The sequence below is a fragment of the Archocentrus centrarchus genome, chromosome 19 (genome assembly GCF_007364275.1).
Source record: "Archocentrus centrarchus isolate MPI-CPG fArcCen1 chromosome 19, fArcCen1, whole genome shotgun sequence".
NCBI lineage: Eukaryota > Metazoa > Chordata > Actinopteri > Cichliformes > Cichlidae > Archocentrus > Archocentrus centrarchus.
The window spans coordinates 13,787,743-13,815,582 of NC_044364.1; the positions used below are offsets into that span (position 1 = coordinate 13,787,743).

Here is a 27,840-nt window from a genome sequence, read left to right on the forward strand (position 1 = left end):
ATGCCGGTTTTTCACACGAAGACGATAGAAAGTATCCTGGAGCCAGTGGCTCAGCAGATATCCCATCTGGTGATAATGCACGAAGAAGGTGAAGTTGATGGAAAAGGTATCCCAGATCTGTCTGCGCCTGTAGCTGCTGTTCAGGCAGCCGTCAGTAACCTTGTTCGGGTGAGTAACTTTCTTTTCTGTGTAAAATCACATTGGTAAAGTTCGGCTGAGCTCGGCGGGTGCTGCAGGCTACCTGTCGCTTTGTCCCACACCCTTTCACCCTCTCCAGGGAAGTTGAACACAGCACTTCACTTATTAGAATATGAATGCATTTACCTCTATGTATTTTGTGTTTAATGGCAGTATTAGGGAATGCCACAAAACTTTCTTGGAATTATTTAAGTCGGGGCAAAGGGCAGTGACGCCCTTTTCCCCTTGAAGATATGCCCTGCCTCCTCCTCTGTAGATGACTGCCATAGCCTGACGTAGCACCGCTGTAATGTTTGAGTCAGGTACCACGCTGCAATGAATCGTTTTGTACTTTAATCACATGGCTGCACAAAACAGCTGCACCTGCGGTGATTGTCTATTAATAAATCTGTGGATCTGGGTAGGCTATAAATTTGTCGCATGTTGGACAGTCCACATCATTACACTGCCTCTCATATGCATCTGAACGTTCAGCTGTCAGTGCACTGGTAATGCGTGGAAACAATTACGAAAGGGACATAATAGTAGGAAGCACAGTTATGTGTCAGAATTGTTACTGTGCATGTGGATCCAGTCCATAAGATTGTATGACGTGATTAGGAATCTCAGCTACAGTACTGTGCAAAAGTCTTTTGCTAAGAAAACGGGAAATGGGTGCAGCAGTTTATTCAAACATGTGCAGACATACATGGAAATACAGTATATAAGGCAAAAAAAAGAGAGTTTGTACAATTCTAATGAGCTTGAAAGTCAATATTTGGCATGACCACCTAGTCTGAACTTCATAGTCTGAACTCTCGTAGACCAGCTTTCTTATAATTTCTTGAAGTAGTCTCCAGGAATAGTTCTCCAGGTTTTTAAAAGACAGTCAAGGCTCATCTTTGGATGTTGGCTGCCTTTTGTACAATTCTCTATCAATATGATCCTACACTGCTTCCATTATGTTGACGTCTGGACTCTGGGGAGGCCAATCCATGACTGATAGTGTTCCTTTGTGCGCTTTTCAATCAAGGTATCCAGATATGCTTTTACTGCATTGGCAGTGCGTTTGGGATCAGTGTCATGCTGAAAAATTCAGGTTGTTTTTCAGCTAATAGTTCTTTGGGAATTACATTGTTGGTGCAAAATAAATTTACCTGTCAGACTGTACAGTTTAAAATGGGTTCTTTGCTAAGTTGTCCGTTGTGTGTTGACACAACCCCAGTTCATCTCTCAAGTGACATGCCTTTCTTATGCTTGAGTCATTCATTCATTCATTGCTTCCAAATCTGGTTCCTTGGAAGCAAAATATAAAGAAATGAGGTGTGGCTCAAGAGTTTTGCACAGTACTGTATAGCCTGCAAAAACTGTAACCTTTCAGTATTAAGTTGGATTTTATATTTTGAAAGTTGTAAGTAGTAAATATCACATTGTCTATATAACATTCACCTGCAAAAATGTATTTTAAAGTGTGTGTTTGTGTGTGTTTCATGATTTGTCATGATTTGTGACCTGATGTTAGAGGGAAATCACTGGCTTTTGACCCCTTGACCACACATTTTAACCCAGAGAACGTGCCCTCAGATATGTAATCTTCCTGATGCGTTATGGTGAATATGCTTACATTATCAGATCTAGTTAGTGCCCATTATGTTTTTCTACCCACACAGCAATTAACTTGCCTATGGGCCTATTAATTATGCTTTTCCAAGCTATTTTTTTAAAACATTAAAATTACATGCACCCGCTTCGCCAGATGCAACTGCAGTCTCAGTTATATTTAGACTCAATGATCTTGTTATAATGGCATTTCTCGAAACCACATTGTATCCATCATGGCAGCTAGTTGGGAAATGACTGTCAGTTTTATCCTGAAACACAAACTAAGTTTGTAACAAAGGAAATGAGGGCCCTGTCAGATACTGTGGCTTATATGGAAAGGAAAGCCTACAGGCTAAATTAAGGCAGTCTGTATGTGTGTTGTTCAGTCTGTCAGCCTGGTCAAGCCCAGAACCCCCTGGCACTTGCTGGGCAATAAATTTGAACAATTACTCTGGCGTCAGCAAAGGAATGTTTCATTTAGAGGGATGGCCTACCATTGCTTTATTACGGTTTAAGGTCTATAAGGATTTCAAGCTGGTTTGCTTCATTCTGACGCTTTGTTTTTCCTTAATCCCCACTCTTAAACAACAGGTCTGTACCCTGTTGTGTCCTTTATTTATGTCTACAGGCTTCCTTCCTCTGAGGGACTTTATTATACCCCTTTTCCACCAATCTGGAGCCTATTCTGCTTTGCAGCCTTTCAAGAGCAACCCCCTATGTCGACAGGTCTGAGAACTGAGTGTTGCATGTTTTTCGACCTTTTAAACCATTTGGGGTGGACTGCAGCAAATTTAGACTCCAATTAACCCCATGATTAGGGTGGATTTAGCACAAGAGCTCATTACCAGTCCACTTGGAACAAGCCATTGAATAAACATCCAGCAGCTGAAGAGCCAAAATGGAACTAAACAAGAGTCAATAATACATTTTAGTATTCATATATTTAGTGGTAAAGTTTCTCTGCCACCAAGTGGACAAACGAGCATTGAATGAAGCTCTCAGTGTAGAAACATTTCATTTCAGCCAAGTAATTAACATGAGTGCAGGGCTTGTTGTAGCACATGAAAATGTCCTGTGTATCCTCAGCTATCCTAGGATGAAATCATGCAGGCTTTCGGGACGTTCTGAATTGTGATCAGATGTTTCCAACAGTGGCATGAATGGCTGCACGAGTCTGTAATTATTTCCAGTTGCTGTGGCAACATTACAACATGAAACGTGTTATGAGATCATTGAAGTTAAGGATCAGATATAATTTCTTCTGGTCACAGTCCCATGAGTCATGCATTGAAAAACTTGCATGAGAAATCGCTGTGTGGCCCTTGTCTTTGACTCGGTCTAACGAGACAACGGAATTTTATTTAATCGACCGTTAGCTATTGCTGTCTCGTCCCTGCATGTTTCATTGTTTTCTTAAATGTGACTTTTGGCGTCCTTAATTTTTGCACCTGCTTTGTGCTAGTTATTTGAAGTGAGTCTGTTTAAAAGAAACAAAGCAAACATCTAACTGGAAAGTAAATCTTTACCATATAGGGAAAAGGATGAACCCTTCTAATTGGATTTTATTCAGTCATTGTCGGGGTAGGATTGTGTCAAAGAAAAGCCATCTGTTGCACAGACTTCTTCCCCCATGAGCTCTGTTCAAGATCTCCAGAGCAGAAGCTTAAGTAGTGTAATCAAAGTGAAAAGCTGGGATGACCTGGAAATCGAATGGAGGGTGGGTTACAAATAATTATACTTACTTTAAATCACATATTAAGATGATTGCGCCAGGTTTCCAAACTAAAAATGGTAGGCGAGCTTCCAGGGCGCTCTTCAATGCTTCAGCATGTCTGAAGAGATCAGGCACAAATTATTAATTTGAAAGAGCCTGATCTCATTATTCCAGATGCATGGAGATAAAAGTGCAGCTCTGACCCATAATTGTAAGTCTAGCACCACCACAAACTATTGTTGTATAATGTGTGTTCATTTAACCAAGGCCCATACGGCTTAGCATCTTTGACTAGTTGGTCCTGATTGAGACAATGAGCCAGACCTCAATTAAAGATGAATGCGAGGAATGCAAAGAATTCCCAACAGGCAGGAATTTACCCCATCTTCGGAGGGAGGGTGGGGTCTGATCCTTTGAATGAATGGCTTTACTCAGATGTAGAAAAAACATGATCAATTCCCTTAGCATGTTTTCATATGACAGGAGCTGCTTCTTTGTTGGTGGTATCTCAGTTTGGCCGTAATACACATCTTTAGCTGCAGGATGTGGCTGTGCTGTGGCCGACTGGTTGATTTGTAATGTGTGAGAAGCGGTGTGCTTGAGCAACGGGAAAGATTTTGTTTATTGCACAAATGACTGTTGCAAGAATGACTCAACATAAAGGAAATAACTTGGTAGTAAAGCTTAAAGATTGCTGAAAAAAACCCTGTTTCTTCCTGTTTGCAGAGATCATGTGACTCGTGGAGATACTTTGCTGTGTAGATCACTGAGTTGTTTTTTGGGATAAAGAAGCTACTGTCTTCTGCAGTACTCTTGAGGTTACAAAATATCACTTTGATTTATGAAATACCAAAAAATGCAGTTACTGGAAACTGGACTCAGCAGCAGCAGTCATTGATTTGTGAGTTGTGAGAAACCTGGCCACATACTTTTTCCTCAATCTGCACAACACATCTGCAACACTATTGGACGCCTTTAACATCTCCTTAAATGTCTCTAAACTACAGAGGATGCAACACAAGGATGCTTATGAGGAGTTTTTAAACACTTAATTGTAGAGTCATCAGTATTTGAGTATTTGGATAGCTGTATCAATCACCTACTTCTCTAATCCTTTAGAGATGGGAAACAAATGTGTTCATTAACTAAATTGCTTCACAGGCCAACAAAAGAAACCTCTTCCTATTACCTGGTACTCAAGCTTCCTGCATTTTGTCAAGGGAAACAGTTTCATGCAGCTCTCCATTTGATTCTTTTATCTTGGCAGCAATACAAGAGCTATGGACTCCGAAACGTTTGTATAGTCAAACAAGAACACATAATGTAGTCTTCGCAGTCATGCATTATCGATCTATAATGCAAGTTTTGTTTATTTTTTTCTGTGTTCAGATGAAAATTAGCTGGGATAGAACAATGTGCAGGAGCGTTGAGTTGAAAAGGAAATGCAGGAAGCCAAGTCAGGAAGACCCAGCAGCTGTCAGCCCCACTCACAATAAATGAGTGGGAAAGCAAAGGGAAATCCCTCTCCCTCAGCAGCGGTGTGTTTATGACTCCAGAACAGACCATGACAGATCATAAAATGCAACTGGGATGGCCCCCCCCCCCACACCCCCCCACCCAAAAAAAACAAAAAAAAACACAAAACACAAATTTTGTTGGAATTGTTTCCAACTGCGCTCAGTATTACCGTATTATAAGAGAGGGACATGGCACTCAAAGATTACTGAATTGAAAGCTATGGAAGAATATCACAGCAGCAAAGAAGGTAATAGAAATATATCTTCAAAAAAATAATGCCTCCCCAAATTAGGTAGGGATAGGCAAAAACTGTAAACCACCTACTCTTGATAATCCTCCTTTGTTGACCAAAATTACAAAAATGGACATTTATGTTTTCTCAAGTATCACCCAAAAAGAGTGACTGAGCTCTTAAACCCATTAGGAAAGTGTTTACAGAGGTCAGGACCACAGATTGTTTCTTCATAGACCCCTATAAGACTATCAGTCTTTTTGAAACCACAGCTATCCTCCCTGCTACTATTAGAAAAAATGGAGGTTAAAGGTACTTGCAGGTTTATTTCACTTTTCAGACTTTTTGGTATTCCCTACCTTTAAGCAGTTCTTGGATTGGACTAAAAAGATGCTAATTTGATACACCAGAAACCTGCATTTCTGTTGGCTGGTTGCTTCACGATGTTCAAGCTGTTTTGGATCAAACTTCCTTAAAAAAATAAAAAGCAAACTACCAAATCTCAAACCACCAGGACGTGTGGTGTCAATGACTGGGCCTCTCCAAAGGGTAGTCTAGGAAAGTAGCTGCCAGTTGTGATGCTCCCTCCACCATAGTCCACCTTTAGGATGTTGTTTTCATATTGCCAAACAAGTCCAATAATGCAACCATGCTCTTCAGCACACTTCATACAGACTCTTTGCATGCTAGTTATGATAGAGTAATGAACAGAAATGAAGTTCCAGTAACACATTTGAGCCTTCAGCTGCTACTCTAGGGCTTTTTTTTTTTCATGTTAGTTTAATACAATATAAAGTTATAGTCCTACAAGTCATGGAAATATTCTTGTCAATCAGAAAGTGACAAATAGATTTATATATTATATATATATATATTATGTCTTTCTCTCCCCTCAGCCCAACCGGTCGCGGCAGATGACTGCCCCTCCCTGAGCCTGGTTCTGCTGGAGGTTTCTTCCTGTTAAAAGGGAGTTTTTCCTTTCCACTGTCGCCAAGTCCTTGCTCATAGGGGGTCGTTTTGACTGTTGGGTTTTCTCTGTATTATTGTAGGGTCTTTACCCACAATACAAAGCGCCTTGAGGCGACAGTTTGTTGTGATTTGGCGCTATATAAATAAAATTGAATTGAATTGAATATATGGAAATGCATCATTGTTTGGGTAAATGTGAAGTTGCCACTTCCTCCCTAAACCTTAGTAAAAGCATTAAAAACTGTCTGTTATGTACATTCTTTTAGCAGTTCTTGTTATGTGGAAATTGACAGCTCACTTACAACATGCCTTCTATTGACTCGCTCTTCTTTTAAAGATAAGGATTCATGATGAGGCTGACTGACACTCCCCAGTAACGGTTCAAGATGCTAAACTCCTGCAGTCCGAAATAAGTAGCTCTGATGTATTTCTGTGGCTGCAGAGCCTGTTGTTCCTCTGCTAAGGAGGACATTTGATTTTTGATTTTCAAGCAGATGATATTTGTGAGTTTCATTGCCTTGGACATACCATGCATAGCTAGTTCCTGATCCAAAGGAAACAAACAAACAAAATATGTTGGACACCACTTGGAAAATGCACGATAAAGCCGTTGACCTTCAGTGCAATCTTTCTGCTGCCCCTCTGAGTCATTATTAGTCAAGAGCTATTTGATATGCTAAAAAGCAGCACTTGGTTCTGAGACTACTGATTAAAGGTAGCTAATGGAGTGCTTTGCCATCAGATTGCAGTTGAGTCACTTACAGTGGAAATCAGTGTTTTGCTCTTTGAGGAAATAAACCTGTAGTAGTCATTTTATTGTATGCTGTTAAGGGTTGTTAGTAGTAGCACTGCTTGCAGGAATTTTGCTATCATATATCTTTGTGGTCGCCGTGACTAACACAGCATTGTGCTAAAACTGCCCAACATGAGAAAAGCAAGGCTGTGTCTTGGCAGTGTGGAGGCTTTCAGAGGAGCCTTTCTTCCCCAGGAAGAGTGATGGGCTCCTGTCAACAAAGCAGAGTCTGTGTTAAAGGAGCAGCCACTTTATCAAGCTACTTCACAACACAGGCGTACCAGTGTTTCCACTCTAGACTCAAATGAGATCCACAGCTAGACGCTTTGTAACTGCAGCTTGGAAGAAGATGACACTGAATCTGTGGAAGTTTTTGAAAATACGGTGGGAGTGAAGAGCTGTGCTTCTTTTAAAGTGTTTTGCCAGAGCCTATTCAAGTAAAATAATTTTTTTAAATTGTAGTTTGGGTTATCAGTTGTTGTTATGATTAATAGTGGCTGGTGACTGGACATCCTCATGTTATTTTTTCCCCAAGTCTTGCTATCAATAATTAAATGGGGAGAACATTCCAAAAATTGATATATTTTTGACATAATCACTCAGATGAATGACAGAAAAGTAATCTGGATAATTATTTAACTTATTCACCAGGAAAAACTACTAAATGTAGGCTTCTGGGTCTCTTGATTCAGTGTTTTTATTTATTTTTTTGTTTGATTTCACTGTAACTTTAATGTCCTTGCATTCAGGCTGTGGTTGCTTTCAGACAGGACTTATAATTAGAAGCTATTCTTGGCTTTGGTAACTAGGCATGGACATTATCTTCTATTGTGTTACAGAGGAAACTATTAACCTTAAAGGCAAAATAAAATTTAATAAAACCTAAGAGACAAATCAAGAGAAATAATCTCGAGTTGTAGCCCTAATATCAAACGGAGCCTTGTTGGCATCAGAGTGTGATCCAAAATCACAGCAGAGGCTCAAAATAGTAAAAAAGGCCAGGCATCACAAACTACTCAACAACAACCATTGCAAACCCAGTTCTATTTTTGCAGCAAATTGTTTGGATCGCTGCTGCAAAATGTTTTTGAAGTTCACACAACAGGAAGAGGCACAACAAGGGAGGAGGAGAAAGGAAGACAGCGACCAACCTGTTGAAAACAGGATCAAGAGCTTTAAATCTGCTTGATTTCAGAAACTCTTGTGCAGCTCTTTGGTGACAGTATGACTCAGCTCTTGTTAAATGAAACTCTGTTTTTTAGCCTCCAGTTTCAGCTCATGTCTAAACTTGACTTAAACAGTAGTGTTGTTCTAACAGTTCTGTGAAGAGCTTACATAATCATCCTTACCTTGGGAAAGTAATTCCCATAAAAAGGATTATTTATTTACCTTACCAACCTAACAAGTACTCAAAGCACATGGATATGTAGGAGAGCAAGCTAATCCATTCATAGTACACCTTACAAAACAAAAAAATGGAATTTGGTTGAGAAAAGACCATCAAAACTGCTATGCTTTGTTGCTGTTAGCTGTTGAGTAAGATACATTTTTGGCCACTTTGAGTCCAGTTTACCTCATCTGTGCAACGTGTTTTTGCTGGTGGATCAACAGAAATGTGACAAAAACTGAGATAAGACTGGAAAAAGGAAATGCACCCAGATGCACTGAGCAAATAGTTTAAATACTAAAAATATCCCAACAATCTGTAACTGTCTTTAGTTAAAGGAGACAAGGCAGCTTCAGTTGTTGCTGGCTTTTGTACAGAGCCTCTCTTTGGAGGATTGTCAGGTTGGTGTATGCACCCTGCCACTCCAGCCTCCTCAGCTAAGCTTTAGTTTTAGTTTGGCACAACCTTTGCCTCTAATTTATAACCCCTCAGTTACTCACAGTCCCTCAGGTCCGGTGAACACAGAGCAAGGAGATACATGTCTGCTCTGCTCCGTTACTGCCTCCACGTCAACCATCTGGAATGGCTCTTCTGGTGGCTGTGTACAGATACACTGAGGAGCTCACTGGGATTCCTCACTGTAGCATCAGGACTGCATCACGAATAACAAAAATATAAGCAGAATCCACCTTTTTAGAATAACTTCCAAGAAATCAGAAACTTTGAAAATGGTGCCAGGAGTTAGATTTATTGTTTCCCATGCCCTAATTAGACATCTTTAAATGGTTTTTGTCTTGCATCCTGTCCAAACTTCAGACATATTTCTACTAATATAAATGCAAAACTTATTTCTTAAGCAGCTAATCATTCCAATTTTTTTGATTTCTGGTGTGTTGCCTAGTAGGTACAAAAGAGTTCAGCACAGCGAAACATGTAGTACTAGATTATGTGTATGACAGTGTTTCCTGACTAATCTAGTACTCTGCAACACTTTTAACATGTGGCTTATCTGTAGAACAATATTAATGTAAAGAGAAAGGCTTGTGTAGCTATGCAGCCCATTTAACCTCATTAATATTTACCATAAGGATGAATGTGAATGATCTCTCAACCATGGCAGCTCAACGTGGGTGAGTTGTGTCTCCCTGCAGAGCTGAGGTCATGGTTGGGGGAGGTGAGTCATTTTGGCATTTGGTGGAGAGGAGGCGTTCAGCTGCTTTGCGCATTATAACTGTACTGAGGCCTGGCAACCCCCCCCCCCCCCCCAGCAGCTGCCTTGTTGAAATAATGCTTTGCTACACAACTAACAGGACATCATTCTGAAAAACGCCCTGATTAACGGCAAAACTCCCTAAGGAGGAAAGTTGTGGTAACAAAGCTTTTACTCATGCATATGACATGCTATTGATGTGTATACTGTTTCAAGTTGCATAAAAGCTTTATAATAAATTTAACATTAAACATTACTGAGTCTTGAAGTTGAAGCTCAGGTGTTGGGTGTGTTCTGTCTGCACTGTTTTATTACTGGTGCTATCTTTATCACTTTGTAAATATAATGGCTAACTGGCTAAATGTGAAATTATTGCTCTTTGTGGAATATCATCTAATATCTTCTGAATATCCGTATCATATGGTGCATTGGCACTGTTGACTGATAGCAGCCTATTGGCAAATATAGTTGTTTTCACGTTTCTCACGTGTAGCACATACAATCTGCTTCAGACAAGTTTGCACTATTTCAGTTCAGGAGGAAGCTGCACAGATAGTGTACACACCCGCTCCCTAGTACTGGGCTGTGCTATTTATACATTGGTGCAATCTGACAGGAGCTGGCTGATGACCTGTAAGGATCAGAAAATGTTTGTGGCTGCAGTGCATGCTTCACAATGGCTTTAAATACCACCTGGTGATATCACTGACCAATATTTATCTGTTCAGTCAGATCAGATTTGCACAGGCTAAATGTTGAGAAATATTGTGATGAAGAGCTGAAAGACTGGTTTTAAAATGTCTTTCTTTGCCTGGCACAAAGGGGTACATAAATAACAAGATAAAAATATCTGCATCAGCTATTGGGCAAGTTGTGTTTTTAAACTATCAGTATCAGTCCAGCATTTTACGATTCACAAGATTTGGCTTTTGTTGTAACTTAGTAGGTTGCACTATCCTTGTTATTATTGGTTATTATCTTGGTTATTATTCATGAAGTGCCCTAAAATGAGAAGATAATAAATGTGATTGAGGCAGAGAACTCTATGGACTCAATGTGGGGTGTTTCCCCACACTTGTCTCCCATGAGAAATGAGACACGTGCCGCCACACTGAGCTCACCAAGGCAGATGAATATATTCTTGTATTATTTATTTGCAGCAGAGTACCTGACAAATAAAATATTTGCAGAGGAGAAACTCAGCATGTATTATTTAATCGGTAATTTAGGCTTGTGCGCCTCCTCTCCCAGCATGCACATAGACACATCTGCTCTCTGTTCCTGGAAACAGTTAGTCTCTGCCAGTGGTATAGAGACTGTAACTGTGGGGCATAGAGCCACAGCAGGTAGAGCATGGACAAGTTGAACAAATATTATTTTTGTAGGGAAAACAAGTGACTAATACTTTGCTGATGTTATTGTGCTGGCCTTTAATATGGCTAAAATCCACTTGGATCCATTCTTATTGTTAACGATTGATTGATTGAGACTTTTTTGGGCATGCTATAAAAGGTTTGTGAACGACTTCTCTGCGTAGATAAAAGTATGTCCCAAACACTTCTCATCATCCTCGCCTTGGTTCACTACTACACAAAATGTATTTTGTGTATTTTCTTTAAATTCTGTTTCAATAAATCATGTTTGTTTAATATTTACTCAGGTAGCATTTACGTTTTCCAGGTGGGAAAGGAGACTGTACAAACCACAGAAGACCAGCTCATGAAAAGGGACATGCCACCAGCTTTTATAAAGTAAGTAAATACCACAAATTCATGCAATGACAAACATCTCAAATTTCTTGGATTAAATGTCTCTTTCAGTATGTGGAACCCATCTGCCTCCCTTTGGCTCTCTTTCTCTCTTTATCTGTTGCAGTAATGGCCGGTTGTGCCCAGGCAAAGGTCAGACATGGCATGTTAAGTGCCTCAGTCTTGCCATGGTGTAACAAAAATACTTTTAGATCTGGAAGGAGATTCTCTACCCTTAAGAAGTGGGGCCTCATGAGAGTTGCTGGCTGCTGCTTTTTGTTTGTTTTTAAAAAGAAAAAATATTGACATAGAAAAAAAGATGTCCATATTTAATCAGTGTATTTGTTCCTCTGACTTGCTTGACATTGCTCAAGTCTTTAGTTTGTGCTTAGCTGCTTTCTGTTCCTATCACAGTTTTTCACTGATCATTATTACATGAGAAACTGCAGTCGGGGAGGGAAAAGGCAGTTCTAGGGGCCCCCCCAGGGTCAGGGACGAAATGCATTGGCAGGCACAGGTCGGCAAGCTCGACACATTTGGTGCCTCAAAGTCACATCATCACCTTGTCGTCATCCATCAACACATGTGCTGGAATGTGTCTCCTTCACTAAATATAGTGTCTGCCGGGATCCGGTTAATGCATGGCTGTTTCTCTCTGGTGCACGCTGAAGGACAGTGCTGGCTGGCTCTGCAAGGATACACACATTCATGTCAACCTTGATGCCACGCACATATATTAGCCTTTATCTTACAGGAGACTTGATTAACTGAGTGTCTCTTGCTTGGCCCCTTTGCTCTAAAGTTCTAAATGTTCCCTTGTTTACTGGTGTAGCGTTTAGCCTGTAGCCTGCAAATGTAGGAAGTCAGTATACCGTGGGAACTGAAACATGTGTTTCTCCTTGGCTTGCTGCCTGTTTCAATGTGCAAAATGACTGCAGTACTATGCAGGAGGCATGTATGACACAGAATTAAATGCCTGGGCCTGCATTTTTTTTTTTTTTTTGGGCTGCTCTGCAGGTCACAGAGTACATCACACCCAGGAGGCAACTATCAATCATTAAAATTTCTGGGGAAGTAGAGGTTAAATTGGACACCAGCCAGTTAGGGTGGAACGCCACCCCTTCAAGCACAGATCATATCCTGTGAAAGCAAGATAACTGTCAAAAAACTGAATTCTATAAAAAAAAAATCAGGCCAGTTTTGTTTATGTAGCCACAATCACAGATTTGCCTTGTGGTATCATCAGTACAACACATGACATTGCTTTAGTTTTTAACGAGTCCCAGACTTGAGTCATTAGGCTCTGCTCACAAGACCAAACTTTAAAATGAAATGGCCCGTCATTTTCCCCAGAAATAACTTCAAATTAAGATCCACTGAGTGGATTTTTTCCAGAGTTATCGCCTACATTCTGTGAGCTCAGGTTTCTGGGACAAAAACATGTGCTTAATCTTTGAGTGAAGACTTCCACTCAAGGTCAGTTCATTAGGCCATTTTTTTTTACAGTCTCTCTTCAGGGGAGAGAGAGAGAGAGAGAGACATTCAGCAGACTCTTTAACTGTTTTTGGTTTTGTATTATGTTCCAAACTAAACTTTTAAATGATTTAAAATGAATTTAAAAATGGTTTTAATATATTTAAGAGATCATTTCAGTTTTCAAAATAGAGCTGAACCCCAGATATTTTACGAAGATGCAATAAAAAGACCTTTAAACTGAAGCGATTACATCTTTATAACTTCTTTACTAAAGAGCAAGCTTTGGTTGAGATATATAATAATAATAATGTGTATACGTGCTCAGCTGATGTGACCATTTTTGGTTTACAGACTGCCCATTACACACACTTCTATCTTCTGCTAATGAGATAGAGGAAGCTTACGATGGTGTTATCAGCTGTTTGCATGGTGTGTGCTCCTTGTTGTAGTTGTGAAATTTAGCATCACAGTTTTCAGTTAGAAATTTGCTTGAGAGGAAATATACAGCACTGTGAGAAACTCTTGAGCCACCTCTCACCTATTAATATTTTGTTAGAAAAATGGGTGATTTCTTGAAATGTGCAAATATAAATGGAAAAGGAGAATATAAGGGAAAAAATAGTTTATGCAGTTCTAACAAGCTTGAAATCAGTATTTGGTATATGGTGGTGTGCTTGGGGTCATTGTCATGCTGAAAAATGAAGCCATTGGAGATGTTTTCCAGATGATGCTTCATGGTGGATCAAAATCTGATAGGACATTTCTGCATTTGCAATTCCGTCAGTTTTCCCCATCCCCAACACCACTGTTGCACCTCTTTCCTGACCTTCACCATACATGTTGAATTTCACATTTGGATTTGGATTCATCACTTCATAAGACCTGTTGCCTGATTTTTCAGTCCAGTTTTTGTATAAGTTGGTATACCTCAGCCTTTTCTCCTCTTTTCCCTTCCTTAAGAATAATTTCTTGACAGCCACCTTTCCACTGAGAGCATTTTTGATAAGGCTTCAGTGAGCAGTAGATGGATCAGCTGAAGGGCCAGATGCATCTCTCAGGTCCTGTGTCAGAACTTTGCTGGATATTTTTTTCCAGATTTCTTAAGGACATGATTTTCAGATACTGTTCATCTGCTGTTGATAGTTTTATAGGCCTGCCACTTCTTCTGTTGATAGATTCAACTAAAGAAATGGAAACAAATTGTGTTTTTGCAACAGGCTACAAGTAACAAAGTGCCTAAAGCTTATTTGCCAACATATGTGTTATATGTAGGCGCAATACTGGTTCATCACCCGAGTTGGGTGCTTTTTCTTCTTAAATGAGTCATAGGTCAGTGTTATAAATGGCTTATCAAAAAAAAACATTCTGTGAAAATGTACAAGGACTGGACTAAAAATAAGTGAAAAATCAGCCAGTGTTAAAAAAAACCTTTGAAAGACCTTCAGAAAGTCTTGAAAACTACTGCTGAAGACCGCTTTAAAAATGACCAAAAAAAGTCTGGCTCCTTAGAGGCAAAAAATAAAGAAACGAGGGATGGCTTGAGACTTTTGCACAGCACTGTATTTATTTTTATTTTTATTCATATTCATGTTTTGGTTGCATTTGATTTCTAGCTAGCATCAGTTGCAATAAAAAAGGATTTCTTAATTTGAATCCAAGAAGTTAATATGTAAATAAAAATCTGTAGTTTCAGGCTTAGTCACAGGAGCAGAAAGGACTGCAGTGTTCCCAATATGCACTTTATCACTTGTGTGGGAGGGGTTTATGCTTTATTGGTTTTGTGTGATTTTAAAAAAGTATAAAAAAAAAAGAGGAAATGAAACAGTCATGTTTACACTGCAGTTACTGTATGTTATGGCTAGCTACATGCCAAAGCTTTCATCTGTCTTTGCTTTAAGCAATTTGCTGTTTCTAGTTGCAATGTCCACTTGGCTTTTAACGGGCTTTGTACCATCAGCATGAATCCTTTTAAGGATTTTTTTTTTTTTTTTTTTTTTTTTTATACAAATGGAAATGAAATGGATCATCTTCTTTCCACAGAGTGGAGAATGCGTGCACCAAGCTGGTACAAGCTGCATCCATGCTGAAAGCTGATCCATACTCTGTTCCTGCTCGGGATTACCTGATCGATGGCTCTCGGGGCATCCTGTCTGGGACCTCTGATTTGCTCCTCACCTTTGATGAGGCTGAGGTATTCAATTATTTCACTTTTGTTCTATGTGGAAAACCTTTTTAACCAGAATAAATCTGCTGGAGGTCAGAACATTAATTTTGTTACAGCAACAAAATACTGATGAGGTGATGCTGCTGGATATCAGTTTTAGAGCACCAGATTATTCCAGAACACCTTGTTATTATGGTGCATTATGTTGTTGTTATGTTGCAGTTTTCCATCTTGTACATTTGATGGTGGTTTAGACATACATACACACACATACACACAGCACATGTACAGAAACACTTCCTATATCCTATATCTCAAATCAGGTGGGAATATCATCTGTCATGCCCATCTGTCTTTTTCCTCTCAGGGACAGAGAGTGAAATGAAAAAGTTGCAGGTCAGCACTCTGGATGCAGACATCAGACATCCCAGCCCTGTCTGCAGCAGTCAGCACTGCGATCATGTTTTCCAGTAGAGCTCAGGGATCACCCTGTATAATGTAGTGGTGACTCCAGCAGTTCACATAAAGCTGTAGCGAAGCAGGACAAAGAGGTTGGAATGTCAGTCGGCAGTGTTATCAGAGTGTAATTAGAGGGAATGTGAAAGGGGTGTGTATGTTTGCATAATCACTTGTCTTGTTTGTCATTGAATTAGATTTAGTTGTCTTTTTTTTTTTCTTCTTCGTAATGTTGTCATTAGGTTCGTAAAATAATCAGAGTGTGCAGAGGCATCCTGGAGTATTTGACCGTGGCAGAGGTGGTGGAGTCTATGGAGGACCTCATCACATATACAAAGAACCTGGGGCCAGGTCAGTCTTCAAGCTTACTTTGCTGAAGTCTTGACCCAACAGTGTCTAAAAAATATAATATTTTGCCATCCTGGTTAACAGAGTCAGAAGTTCACATCTTGTTTTTGCTGCGTATTCATTCTCGTGTTTGTGCAAAATACTGATTACAAGTACAAGTGCTATTTAAAATTAAAAGTGAAGTATTGAAATTAAACTAGAGCAATTTGAAGATGCAGAGAATCTTCCTAATATGAAAAATTTACTTAACATAAATATGATTAGAAGAAACCCAACCAGATAAACATGTTCAGCCATGATGTTCTCTCTGAAATGTCTCAACTTGATATCTTCAAGTCTAGTTTGGTAAAAGCTGTTTGTAAAGCGTGTTATTTAACTACATCAAATTGTTTTTTTCCCCATCCCTTTTTCCAGGTATGACAAAGATGGCAAAGATGATAGATGAGCGGCAGCAGGAGCTCACGCATCAGGAGCATCGTGTAATGCTTGTCAACTCTATGAACACGGTCAAAGAGCTGCTGCCCATCCTCATTTCAGGTAATGGCAAACTTTCCACCCCTCGTAATTGTTGCGCGGTTCAGTATTTTCATCAAAAAGGCAGTCGTTTTTTGGTAGGCTTATCCGATTGCTTATTGCAGGCTCCGTTTTGTATTTAAGGTATCAAAATTTTTGTGACAACCAAGACATCTGGAAGTCATGGTGTGGAGGAGGCCTTGAAAAATCGTAACTTCACTTTTGAGAAGATGAGTGCAGAGATAAATGAGATCATCAGAGTGCTGCAGCTGACATCCTGGGACGAGGATGCTTGGGCAAACAAGGTTTGTACAATATATTTGTCCACGACCATGAAACTCAGAGTCGCTGTTACGCAGTAAAGATACACGAGGAACTGATGCCTGCATTGCTGTTTGAGCCGCTCAGTGTTTACACCTTGTTTTTCTGTGTTCTTTATGGCAGCCGTAATGCTTTCATGTTGTCCTCGAAGACCTGCAGGGGGCTGCAGACTGGAAAGTTCATAAAGTGATGATATTCTAAGCTTGTGTATTTTTTTTTTTTCCCCCTTGAATAAGAAGTGCTTTGTTTCATCAGGATGGCATTAGATTACTTTTGACAGTGTGAATGTGGCTTTTCCTGTATTGTAAGCTCACATCCAGTATTAATAACAAAGGATACATGCTTCAACTTTTCCTCTCTCTGTCTGTATAGTGCTTAATGTGTTGGGTTCTTCTAGGGTTTTTCAGCTCTGCATGTGCAGCTGCTTTCCTATCCTGAGATCTCCTTTCCTGTGTCACTTCTGCCTCGTTTGACACTGTTTTTTTGTTGCTCTCAGTTGGTGTGTCTAGTTGAACATTTGAATTTATGTCACTCTTCCTTTCTTTTTACCATTTCTTTCTCCCTTCACCCCCTGTAGAAGGTAAGCCTTGCCTGTGTCGCCCTTTGGTTGTACAGCAGCATGTCTATGAGAGATGAGTGTGCTTTCTTGTGCTTTGTAGTGCCTTTGTGTGCTTTTCAGCAGTAAGACTGTTATGAGGGTAATTTTACTATTAATAGATTCAATTACTATTATATAATATGGACTGGAGTTGTATTAATGAAGAGTTAAGCAGGTTGAATTGCTGAAATGTCTGCCTTTCTTCGATTTTGTTTGCCTTTGTAATATGACTTTGTATCACCATCTGTGTGTCCCCCTCCTCTGTCCTTTAAACCTTGTTATAGCCTCGTCTTTAGCTGCTTGGGTTATCGATTGACCTGACTCATGCAGTATTGATTTTGCCGTCATTAGGGAGGACTCTTGAGTGTTCATCTCTTCTTGGCATGAACATCAGGTTTCTCCTGATGGAGGAGAGCACATAGAAAATCTGATATGGATTTTGTTTTATGAATGGCTAATTGTCTGTTTTAATCCAACATACGCGAACAAATTTTTGTCACTAATTTTTTAAATTTCCACAAGCACTAAATCTGCACTTTGATTTAACATCATTCCCATTCCCAATACCATCAATCACACCCAATCTGATTTCTAAATACAAGCTTAAATGAATGCATGTTTACAAAGGATATCCTGATAGAAAGCTTCCACTTAACTTGACTGTCTTTTTGCACACACGGATGCACACAGGCAGGTGGTTATTGCCAAAGCAGCTGCATGCTGAGCATATTTGAAAAGTGAAGTAACACACCCACACAGCTCTGGCAATATCACTTCACACCTTTTTTGCTTGTGTGGCCTGTACCCATTTGTCTCCGCCTATATTTAGTCATGGTGAACCACACGTATAGTTTTCCTTTTGTTTTGACCAGGTGTTTATTTGTGAAAGCTCAAATATATTTTACATCATATACCAGTCAAATGTTTAGACACACTTAAGTGTGTATACATATTTTTTTTAAGTTGTGAAGGTTGGTTCTTATGTGGTTTAATTTTCTTTTTGCTGAATTATTCTACAATGAAAAGCAAGCTTACTTAAACACTCATTCATCTGATTTGGTCTCATGTGTTGCTCCAGATCCTGCAGGACTCCACTTTGATTTGCAGACTTCTGCAAAGAGAAGGCTCATTGTTGACTTAGTTGCTGTTGGATAGATTGTTGTATTTCCATCCACTCGAACTGAGATGGAATGGAAAATCTCTCGGCTTCATAAAACACACACCCTTTGTTTACAAAGGGGAGGAATAATGGAAATGGCATGTTCTACATGGCTGCTCCTGACACATGTTAATGATGCTGCACGTGGGTTATGCCGAATGTTTCTTTTACTGAAATAGCTAAAGAGATGATCATGACAGTGACAGAGCCTGGAGATTTTCCCTGAACGAGTTACTGACTCAGTGAGAACTCCAAGCTGACTTGATTTTTAAACAGAAATAAAATTACATGAAGTTAGATTTAGTTTACGTCAGACCGCTGCTTTTGTGGCTTGGCACAATATATAAAGTGAATTTAATTCAATTAATACAAACATAAGTATTTATAGAAATATAGATTTAATAGTAATGTGAAGAGACTCTAGAGGTTTGTAATGTTTTATAATCAGTCTTTGTGATATGATTGAAAGCATCGATGAATGCCTTTTGTAGATTTAATGCCTGAAACAACCCTGGCCAAATGAATTCTGTTTTCTGGTTGGCCCGACTATTCGCCCTGTTCTCGTGAATTCTCGTGATTTGGGCTGCTGGGTTGTCTGTGTGTCTGTGTGTGTGTGTGTGTGTGTGTGTGTGTGTAGCATTCACATCTTAGAATGTGTAGCTTCTTTGCAGGAACATCCATATTTGATGCTCTGTTTGCTGACATGACCACAGCTTTGTGTTGTACCAGAATCGGCTTTAGTGGCCAAACATCTTTATAAATTCCTTCAGTGTCATCAGTTCATATGTTACAGATATGAACTGATAACTACATAAGCTCTGATTTGACTGGTTGGTGCAAACATACAGTAGTGAGGTGATAGCTCTAGTCTTTCATTACATTTAATTCCTTTTAACATATTAATGTATTCTTTTCCTTCAAACCTCAAAGGACACTGAGGCCATGAAGAGGGCTCTGGGGCTCATCGATTCAAAGATGGCTCAGGCTAAGAACTGGTTGAGGGATCCAAATGCTCAGCCAGGTAATAAACCTTGGTTTCCGCTACATTAAACTCTTAATTCTGCTGCTAATCACATCCTTATGTTTATGACCTAAATGAAATATAACTGGTATTTCCATTTATTTTTGTTTTGTTTGTTTTTGTCTCTCCTCTCTAGGAGATGCAGGCGAGCAGGCCATCCGACAGATCCTCGACGAGGCTGGAAAAGTTGGTGAACTTTGTGCAGGGAAGGAGCGCAGAGAAATCCTGGGCACATCCAAGACTCTGAGTCAGATGACAGACCAGGTGTCTGAGATGAGAGCCAGGTAAAGTACACACCGTTAACAACATTGCTTTATATTTTTGTGTTGCTTTTGTGGCAAAAATCAATTGTCCTCCTATTTTACGCCCCTCTTCAGGTAGTCTTGCTTTCCTCTACTGTACGGTTCATATGTTATTCTTTTACAAGTTAATTGGGTATTTTATCAATATGCTCCATTGATACAGTTGTTTCATTCCAATCCCTAAAGGATAAATTTTGTAATGCCGTAAACATATATCATAGATTATAGTTCATAGGAGTGGAATTGATATCCATCTGAAGAAATCTTATTGTCAGCAGAGACTCTGAGTCACACTAGATTAAAAGCAGCTGTCTGGTATTAATCCGTAATCCACTGTAACCCCTGGTTTTGTTACCCTTATAAAAACTGAGAGACGAGTCTGGAAATTATTAATTAAGTGTGGAAGTACTGTTAAAGTAAGTGAGCCATATGGGTTAAGCTTTGGAGGAAACAGGTAACAGGTAGAACAAAAGAAGTATTCAGGTGCATGTAATTGCATCCGTGTGTTTTCTTTGTCCACCCTAGAGGTCAAGGAGCATCCCCAGTCGCCATGCAGAAGGCACAGCAGGTTTCCCAGGGTCTCGATTTGCTCACGGGCAAGGTGGAAAATGCTGCTCGCAAACTAGAGGCTATGACCAACTCCAAGCAGGCCATCGCCAAAAGGATTGATGCTGCACAGGTGAGTCATTAGCTCTGAGGTGAAAACTAAAAAGAAAACATGGCTTCAAGCCTTTTTAATGCAAGCATTTGATGGTTTGCATCATTTTTTTGTGTGTGTTCTGTCCATGTGCAGAACTGGCTTGCAGACCCTAATGGTGGCCCAGAGGGAGAGGAGAATGTCAAGGCGTTGCTCACGGAGGCCAGAAAGATTGCTGACATGTCTGAGGACCCCAAGGAAAGAGATGACATCATGCGCTCTGTTGGCGAGATCGCTGCCATGACTGCCAAGCTGTCTGATCTCAGAAGACAGTAAGTTAAAGACTGCCTGAAAAATGGGACAGTTTTATGGTGGTTTTGTTTTTCCACAGTTGAAGCGTGAGATTGATTGCCTTGTGTCTCCCTAATTCAACTGGTATGCTTTCACACTTTGCTGCAGTTGTTCAGATGCTTTTTTTCACCCTTTGAATCACTTACTACTGTCATCGTCAAATCCCCACTGTTTACTTCTGTTGTGAGGAAACAGTATTGCAGTTTCTTTTTATGTATGCAGGAAAAAATGAGAAATAATGCACAGTCATGGTTATCAACTACCAATTTCATACTACAGTTTGACATTTTGGTGCTGTTCATATTCAGCATTGAACACATGGATAATGGGCTGCACCTGGGATTGTTCAAAAAAAAAAAAAAAAGTGCTCATTTGACCATATTTGTAGGTGAACGTCAGATTTAATAGTCCAACTCCAGATAGTAATGCAGACCTCATTCCAGCCATATCTTTGTGATAAATTGGGTTGATATTTTTAATTCCTTCTAGGGGTAAAGGTGACACGCCTGAAGCCAGGGCTTTGGCTAAACAAATCGCAACGGCTCTGCAGAACCTGCAGTCCAAAACCAACAAGGCTGTGGCCAACAGCAGGCCTGCAAAGGCAGCTGTTCATCTGGAAGGAAAGATCGAGCAGGCACAGCGATGGATTGACAATCCCACCGTGGATGACAGCGGTGTGGGTGAGTCTGGCTTTCATCCTCCCCAACTTCCTTGTGTGTCTGTCTTTCTCTCACACACTTCGCATTTGCTCTGCTGCTCTTGTGGCTTAATTACAGACTATACAAATTGTAGACATACTGTTTTCTACTGTACTCGACATTCCACTGTTGTCTTATTCCTTGGTTTTGGCCTGTCTCCACTTGAACTTGGACAACTTGCATGATTTAGAACAAAGTTGGAGAGCGCCTGTTCTAGGAATAACTGCAGTAGTTTCCTGAGAAAAAGCAAACAAATATTACAGAAAGAGACTGATTTCTTTTGCAGCTTGGCTCTTTTGAAGCAAGTTGAATGAGGTGACTGAGTTTAATGTTGACATGAGTATACCTAGTGCTAAAACTGGAAGTGAAATGTTTGGTTTACCATTCTTGTTATTTGTCAAGAAAAATGTGAAAAGCACATAAGTTTCGCATCTTATTAAATATGTGACTTGCTTGTTGTCTTTCATTGTAAAATGAATCCTCCAACTCTGTGCCACATGAAACAAGCTACTGGAACATGTTTCCTTGTGAATCTTGATAATTTTTTTTTCACTTTTTTCAGGATATTTTTGTTTTAAAAAGGGAAAAAAAACATACAGAATCAACTGGTTTTATGTGTATAGCCACAGTTAATTTCCATTTATAGTACACTGGTCACTGCCTTTGCAACTGTCAGTATTATTATCTGTAGATAAACTATTGAAGTGAATTAGAAATTGTAGTCTTGCTAATAACTTAATTGTATCTAAATATGTAGTTATTTGTGTGTATTTTGTTTTTAGGCCAGGCAGCCATCCGTGGCCTGGTTGCGGAGGGTCACAGGCTGGCCAACGCCCTGCCGGGCCCATACAGGCAGGAGCTGCTGGGCAAGTGTGAGCAGGTGGAGCAGCTCATGGCCCAGCTCGCTGACCTAGCTGCTCGCGGTGAAGGGGACTCCCCTCAGGCACGTGCTGTGGCTCAGCAGCTCCAAGCAGCTCTGAAAGTAAGAAAGCTCACACTCTTCAGTCATTCCCATCTAGATCTGTAGCTTCTGTCAGGATTCACACAGGAACACAGGCAAACAACCCCCTCTGCTGGTTTCCAGCAGTGGAGAAAATACAAAACCCACACATACAGAGATTCTGAAGTTCTGATAAATGACTTCAAGCAGATTGTTAATAATTAAGATCTGTCACAAGGACAACATCTAAGCAGAAGAAGAAGCAAATGAAATGAAATGAAAGAACCCAGAGGAACCTTAAATCTACAATTTTGGAGTTTTCTGCTTTTGAATGAGTTGAAAGATAACATCATACAGATTCTAGAAAAAAAAAAAAACTCTGAAAAGCGTTTCATATTTCCCTAAAACTTACCTGAACATAAACTCAGAAGAAAAGTTTAATATAGTATTTTCCATAATAGCCACGTGTTGTTGTCCTGATCGTGTTCGATCACGAACACGTGTATTTGTAGTCTCCGTGAGACTCCATGTGACTACTGGCAGGTTGTAATATTTGTTTGACCTCATCTCAGGATCTGAAAGGAAAGATGCAAGAGGCGATGACTCAGGAGGTGTCTGACATCTTCAGTGACACAACTACCCCCATCAAGTTACTGGCAGTGGCTGCTACCGCCCCACTCGATGCCCCCAACAGAGATGAGGTCAGTGGTACAGTCACTCTGTTCCTCACTATGATCTCACTGCACTGCGGCTCTCCTGTAGTGGTATTACATTTATTGGCTGGGTGTTCTGTTGTTTCCAGAAACCATTTTGGATAATTGTTTTTATTTGATCATGTGTAGGTCTTTGACGAAAGAGCTGCCAACTTTGAGAATCACGCCAATAAGCTTGGCACCACAGCAGAGAAGGCTGCTGCTGTTGGCACCGCTAACAAGAGCACAGTGGAGGGAATCCAGGCTGCTGTCAAGTCGACAAGAGACTTAACACCACAAGTATGTTACGGCTGAGCGTTTGTGTTTGTGTCTGCCCTCCACTCTGCATCATAAACCATAGAGTTCAAGTGTTTTTCACCCTTGAACTGAGTCTTTAGCAGTTGTCAGTGGACTTAAAATTAATAGCTTTCTTTTTTTTTTTCCCAGGTGGTATCTGCCGCCCGCATTTTGCTGAGAAACCCTGGCAACCAAGCAGCATATGAACATTTTGAAACCATGAAGAACCAGTGGATTGACAATGTAGAAAAAATGACAGGTAAGGTGCCTTAAAGATCCTGATGAACACCATTTCATACCCCTCGTTGTTAAATCCCTGTGGTTCCCTGTGGATGTTTAGGTTTGGTGGACGAGGCCATCGACACCAAATCTCTGCTCGATGCCTCAGAGGACGCCATAAAGAAAGACCTCGATAAGTGCCGTGTGGCTATGGCCAATCACCAGCCTCAGATGCTGGTTGCGGGCGCTACCAGCATTGCCCGCAGAGCCAACCGCATCCTCCTGGTGGCAAAACGAGAGGTGGAAAATTCTGAGGATCCTAAATTCAGGGAGGTGGTGAAGGCTGCATCTGATGAACTGAGCAAGACCATTTCTCCGATGGTAATGGGTGCTAAGGCTGTGGCTGGAAATATCCAGGATCCAAGTAAGTTGATGTTGCTAACAGGTTCTCAGGTTTTGTTTTATGCTCATTTGGAACCTTCCAATGAATGGTTATGTTTTTTTTTTTTAATTACCAGGTCTTCAGAAGGGCTTTTTGGACTCAGGTTATAAGATTCTTGGTGCTGTGGCAAAGGTCAGGGAGGCTTTCCAGCCTCAAGAGCCAGACTTCCCTCCACCTCCTCCTGAACTGGATCAGCTTAATGTAAAGTTTCAATATAAGTGCAACTTTAGATCTAGAAAATAAATCAAAGCTGCTTTGCTTGTGTGTCTGAAATGATGCGTGCTTTTTAACTGCCTAACCATGACTGCTTTACTGTTTCCTTCTAGCTTAACGATGAGGCAGCACCTCCCAAACCTCCTCTCCCAGAGGGTGAGGTTCCTCCCCCAAGGCCTCCTCCCCCAGAGGAGAAAGATGAGGAGTTCCCTGAGCAGAAGGCTGGTGACATGGTTAATGAGCCCATGATGGTGGCTGCAAGGCAGCTTCACGATGAAGCCCGCAAATGGTCCAGCAAAGTAAGTCAACACTGTAAACCCAACAGATATGACAGTACCAGAAATTTGCTCATACCTTTTCCACCAAAATTCTGGATGCCTAATTCAGTAATCCCTGCCCCCAGGAGAATCAAATATATGTATTTCAACATTAACTGTCACACATACGTTAAGTAAACACACACTAAAGGCACTCCCATATTTGATACTTTACATCAGGGTCATTAAGATGCAAACGTCAGTCCAGATTAAGCGTACTTGGGTGCTGTAAAGATAATATCTAATAGCTTCTGTTCAGTTTGCTTTAATTAATTTGCTTAAGGGCCACCTTGAGGTGACCATGGCACTAAAGATCCTTTTTTGAAACACTCTAAGCAGAGTGCCCTGCCAGTTTGACACACCAGTGTATCAATAATTTACCACAGGAGGAAGTGATAAGATATATTGCAGAGATCCTTGGTTTTCACATTGATTATGTTCTTGTTGTTCTTTTTTAGGGAAATGACATCATTGGCGCTGCCAAACGAATGGCCCTTCTCATGGCCGAGATGTCACGTCTGGTGCGTGGAGGCAGTGGGAACAAACGTGCGCTCATCCAGTGCGCCAAAGACATCGCTAAGGCTTCCGATGAAGTCACACGGCTGGCCAAGGAGGTGGCCAAGCAGTGTACTGACAAACGTATCCGGACCAACCTGCTCCAGGTCAGTTCAGTCATCTTCATTGTGAGGTTGAACTTTCACCTTTTTTTTTTTTTTTTCAGTTTGGAAAGATAGTTTGCTGTTTTTCGTAAATAACGTTTCTAACTTCCTTTTAAGGTGTGCGAGCGCATTCCCACCATCAGCACTCAGCTCAAAATCCTTTCAACAGTCAAAGCCACCATGCTGGGTCGTACCAACATCAGCGAAGAGGAGTCAGAGCAGGTGAGCAGAGTGTTTCACATCAGCGTGCCATTTCACTGGATTCCCATTATTATCTTAAATTAGCTGCTGAGCAAAGTATCATTCAAATCTCCATTTGTATTCATTTTCATTTCTCTTTTGCCAGGCTACTGAGATGTTGGTCCACAATGCTCAGAACCTGATGCAGTCTGTGAAGGAGACTGTCAGAGAGGCTGAGGCAGCTTCCATCAAGATCCGGACTGATGCGGGTTTCACCCTCCACTGGGTCAGAAAGACCCCCTGGTACCAGTAAGAGAAGGGTTATTGTTCATGCTGGTCCAGGAGGATTTTGAATGGACAGATATATACTTTATCAGATACTTTGTCATATCAGTGCCCCACATCCTAATATGGAAAGAGTTTCTCTTGGTCCCAGGTCCTGTCTGTAACAGTTGCTGTTCTGATAGAATGTAAACAGTGAAACGTTTCAGTGCAAATCATAGCTTATAATCTAACTGAGAACAGCTTCTTCTTTTTTTCTTTTTCTAAAGTGTGTAAAAATTTGTTTTTATTTTGACAAATCCCAGGAATATATATATTTTGATCAGAGGTTAGATTTCATATAACATGAGGCTCATTGTTTCTGGCCTCTTCTAGACTCAAACCACAGTAAGTTAAATTTAAATATAACATCATTTTTCTATCTTTGTACTGATAATTTTATTATCGCTATCATTCGTTCACTCTTGCTCGGATAAGCACATGAACTTGGGGAGTTGTTACAAGTACATTATACACCTACACCTTGTGCACGTGAAATCTGTTCAGCGTTCTTTTCTGTTTACACTATTGTGTATTATGACAACTGAAAGTGAAACACTGTTTTACATTATGCAGTTGTAGCGGTCTATATTTTCTACTGCCAAAGAAATTCTGCAACAATGTTTTAAAGTATAATTGTCTTTCTTTGGTCAGCAATACTTTGACCTAATTGACTTTGAGGAATAGTTTTAAGATAAACCTAATTTCATTTTTCTTTTTTAATAAGAGCAGGCAGAACTTTGACTCATTCAACTCTTTTGTTTGACATACTACATCGAGATTACCATACATGCAATACACAGGCTTATGCTACACTATGAGGCCTAATAGCCAAAAAGTTATTACTCTAATCTTCCCAGCAAAGCTTTGCCTTTTTTGAGAGAATCTTCTAGCCTGCTGTTTGTTTGTTTTTCACTCAACATAATTGTACGTCTCATATTTTTGTTGTGCACAATCAATTTTGTAATATATAAAGAGCACACTTCTTAGGTAGTCAAGGGAAAGACCGGAGCTTACAATAAAGCACAGCATCTGCAGCTGGCGAGATCTTCTTTTTATATTTTCACGTTTGTCTCAACATGTCCTCATACACTAAAATGAAATGACCACTTTTTGTGGCAACTGTAGTAGATACTTTAAAATATTTGAAGACTGTTGGTATGAATGCCTCATTTTAAGTAACTGATGCCAACTGATGTGCCTTGCAAAATAAACTTTATTTGCAGTTGATATGGTTTTCATTTTAAGATGTTTTATATCATTTTGTACAAGGTGTCATTGTGGCAATTTGCTCAAAGCACTTGCTGTACATGATTCTTCCTTAACGTTTGCCCAGTTAAGTTATGCTCTATGCAAACCCTAGCAGATCTTCAAATTATGCAATGTAGTTGGGTTTAAATGGTCCTGAACATGGATGTGCTTAGTCATCTTTCACAATTTTGTAATAAAGCATTTTATAGCACTTGGAGGTGTGTTTGTGCTGTTTTTTTCTGTGGTTCTGATACACACGTAATGCATTGTTGTCTGAATCTCATTCATTCTTCTAATAGTTCTCTTTTATTGGAAATGTCTTGGCTCAGAATATTTTATCTAACCATTTTGCACCTCAGGTAAATCTATCCTTTAAGTATAATTCACACAAGAGATTACGTATGACGGCTTAATTATATTTTCCATTACACCTGCACAAATTCTGTCTGTCCCTGGGTTTGCCTGGTGGAGTATATGTGGAGTATTACAAAATGCAGCAACTTTCAGACAGTGCAGGATAGGATTTTGAGGTACTTCATTTATTTTGTGCTTTAGTGTGACACAATACTGGTGTGACTTATGAACATCTATAAAGTGCAATGGATCCCCACAAAATTCGGATGTTATTGTTGGAGTTTCAACAGTTTGCCTGTGCCACAGAGGGGGATTATTTTCATGGAGCTGCTAAAAGCAGCAGCAGTTTTGTGCTGTTGAATTTATTTGAACACTGACTGAAATCATACTGACAGGTTTTTCACATTGATAGATCTCTATTACCATCACGTACACATGAATCAAAAACAGATCAGATGAATGAGTGAATCACACTAAATCAAATCAAGGTGTTTTTATTTCTTTTCTTGGCAGTGATTATTCCCATGCTGACACTGTTGTCACAATTGTTTGTTGTCACAA

At 40.1% G+C, this 27,840-nt stretch overlaps 1 protein-coding gene across 1 annotated transcript; it reads left to right on the top strand.

Moving 5' to 3' along the window:
- Positions 1-27,140, top strand: LOC115798389 (vinculin). Its single transcript, XM_030755225.1, has 21 exons — positions 1-168; positions 11,283-11,353; positions 14,867-15,017; positions 15,689-15,797; positions 16,209-16,331; positions 16,452-16,612; positions 19,316-19,406; positions 19,543-19,690; positions 20,234-20,387; positions 20,502-20,677; positions 21,186-21,376; positions 22,177-22,376; positions 22,907-23,035; positions 23,177-23,326; positions 23,474-23,582; positions 23,664-23,966; positions 24,061-24,185; positions 24,311-24,496; positions 24,973-25,176; positions 25,291-25,395; positions 25,520-27,140. Exons 1-21 carry the CDS (start codon positions 1-3, stop codon positions 25,664-25,666), a joined length of 3,201 nt encoding a protein of 1,066 aa, XP_030611085.1. The 3' UTR covers positions 25,667-27,140.
- The last annotated feature ends 700 nt before the right edge of the window (positions 27,141-27,840 follow it).

Coding starts and splice junctions, on each gene's coding strand:
- LOC115798389 (XM_030755225.1), top strand. CDS start 1: ATGCCGGTTTTTCACACGAAGACGATAGAAAGTATCCTGGAGCCAGTG. Junction 16,332..16,451: donor GCTGCCCATCCTCATTTCAG/GTAATGGCAAAC, acceptor TTTGTATTTAAG/GTATCAAAATTTTTGTGACA. Junction 19,691..20,233: donor GTGTCTGAGATGAGAGCCAG/GTAAAGTACACA, acceptor TGTCCACCCTAG/AGGTCAAGGAGCATCCCCAG.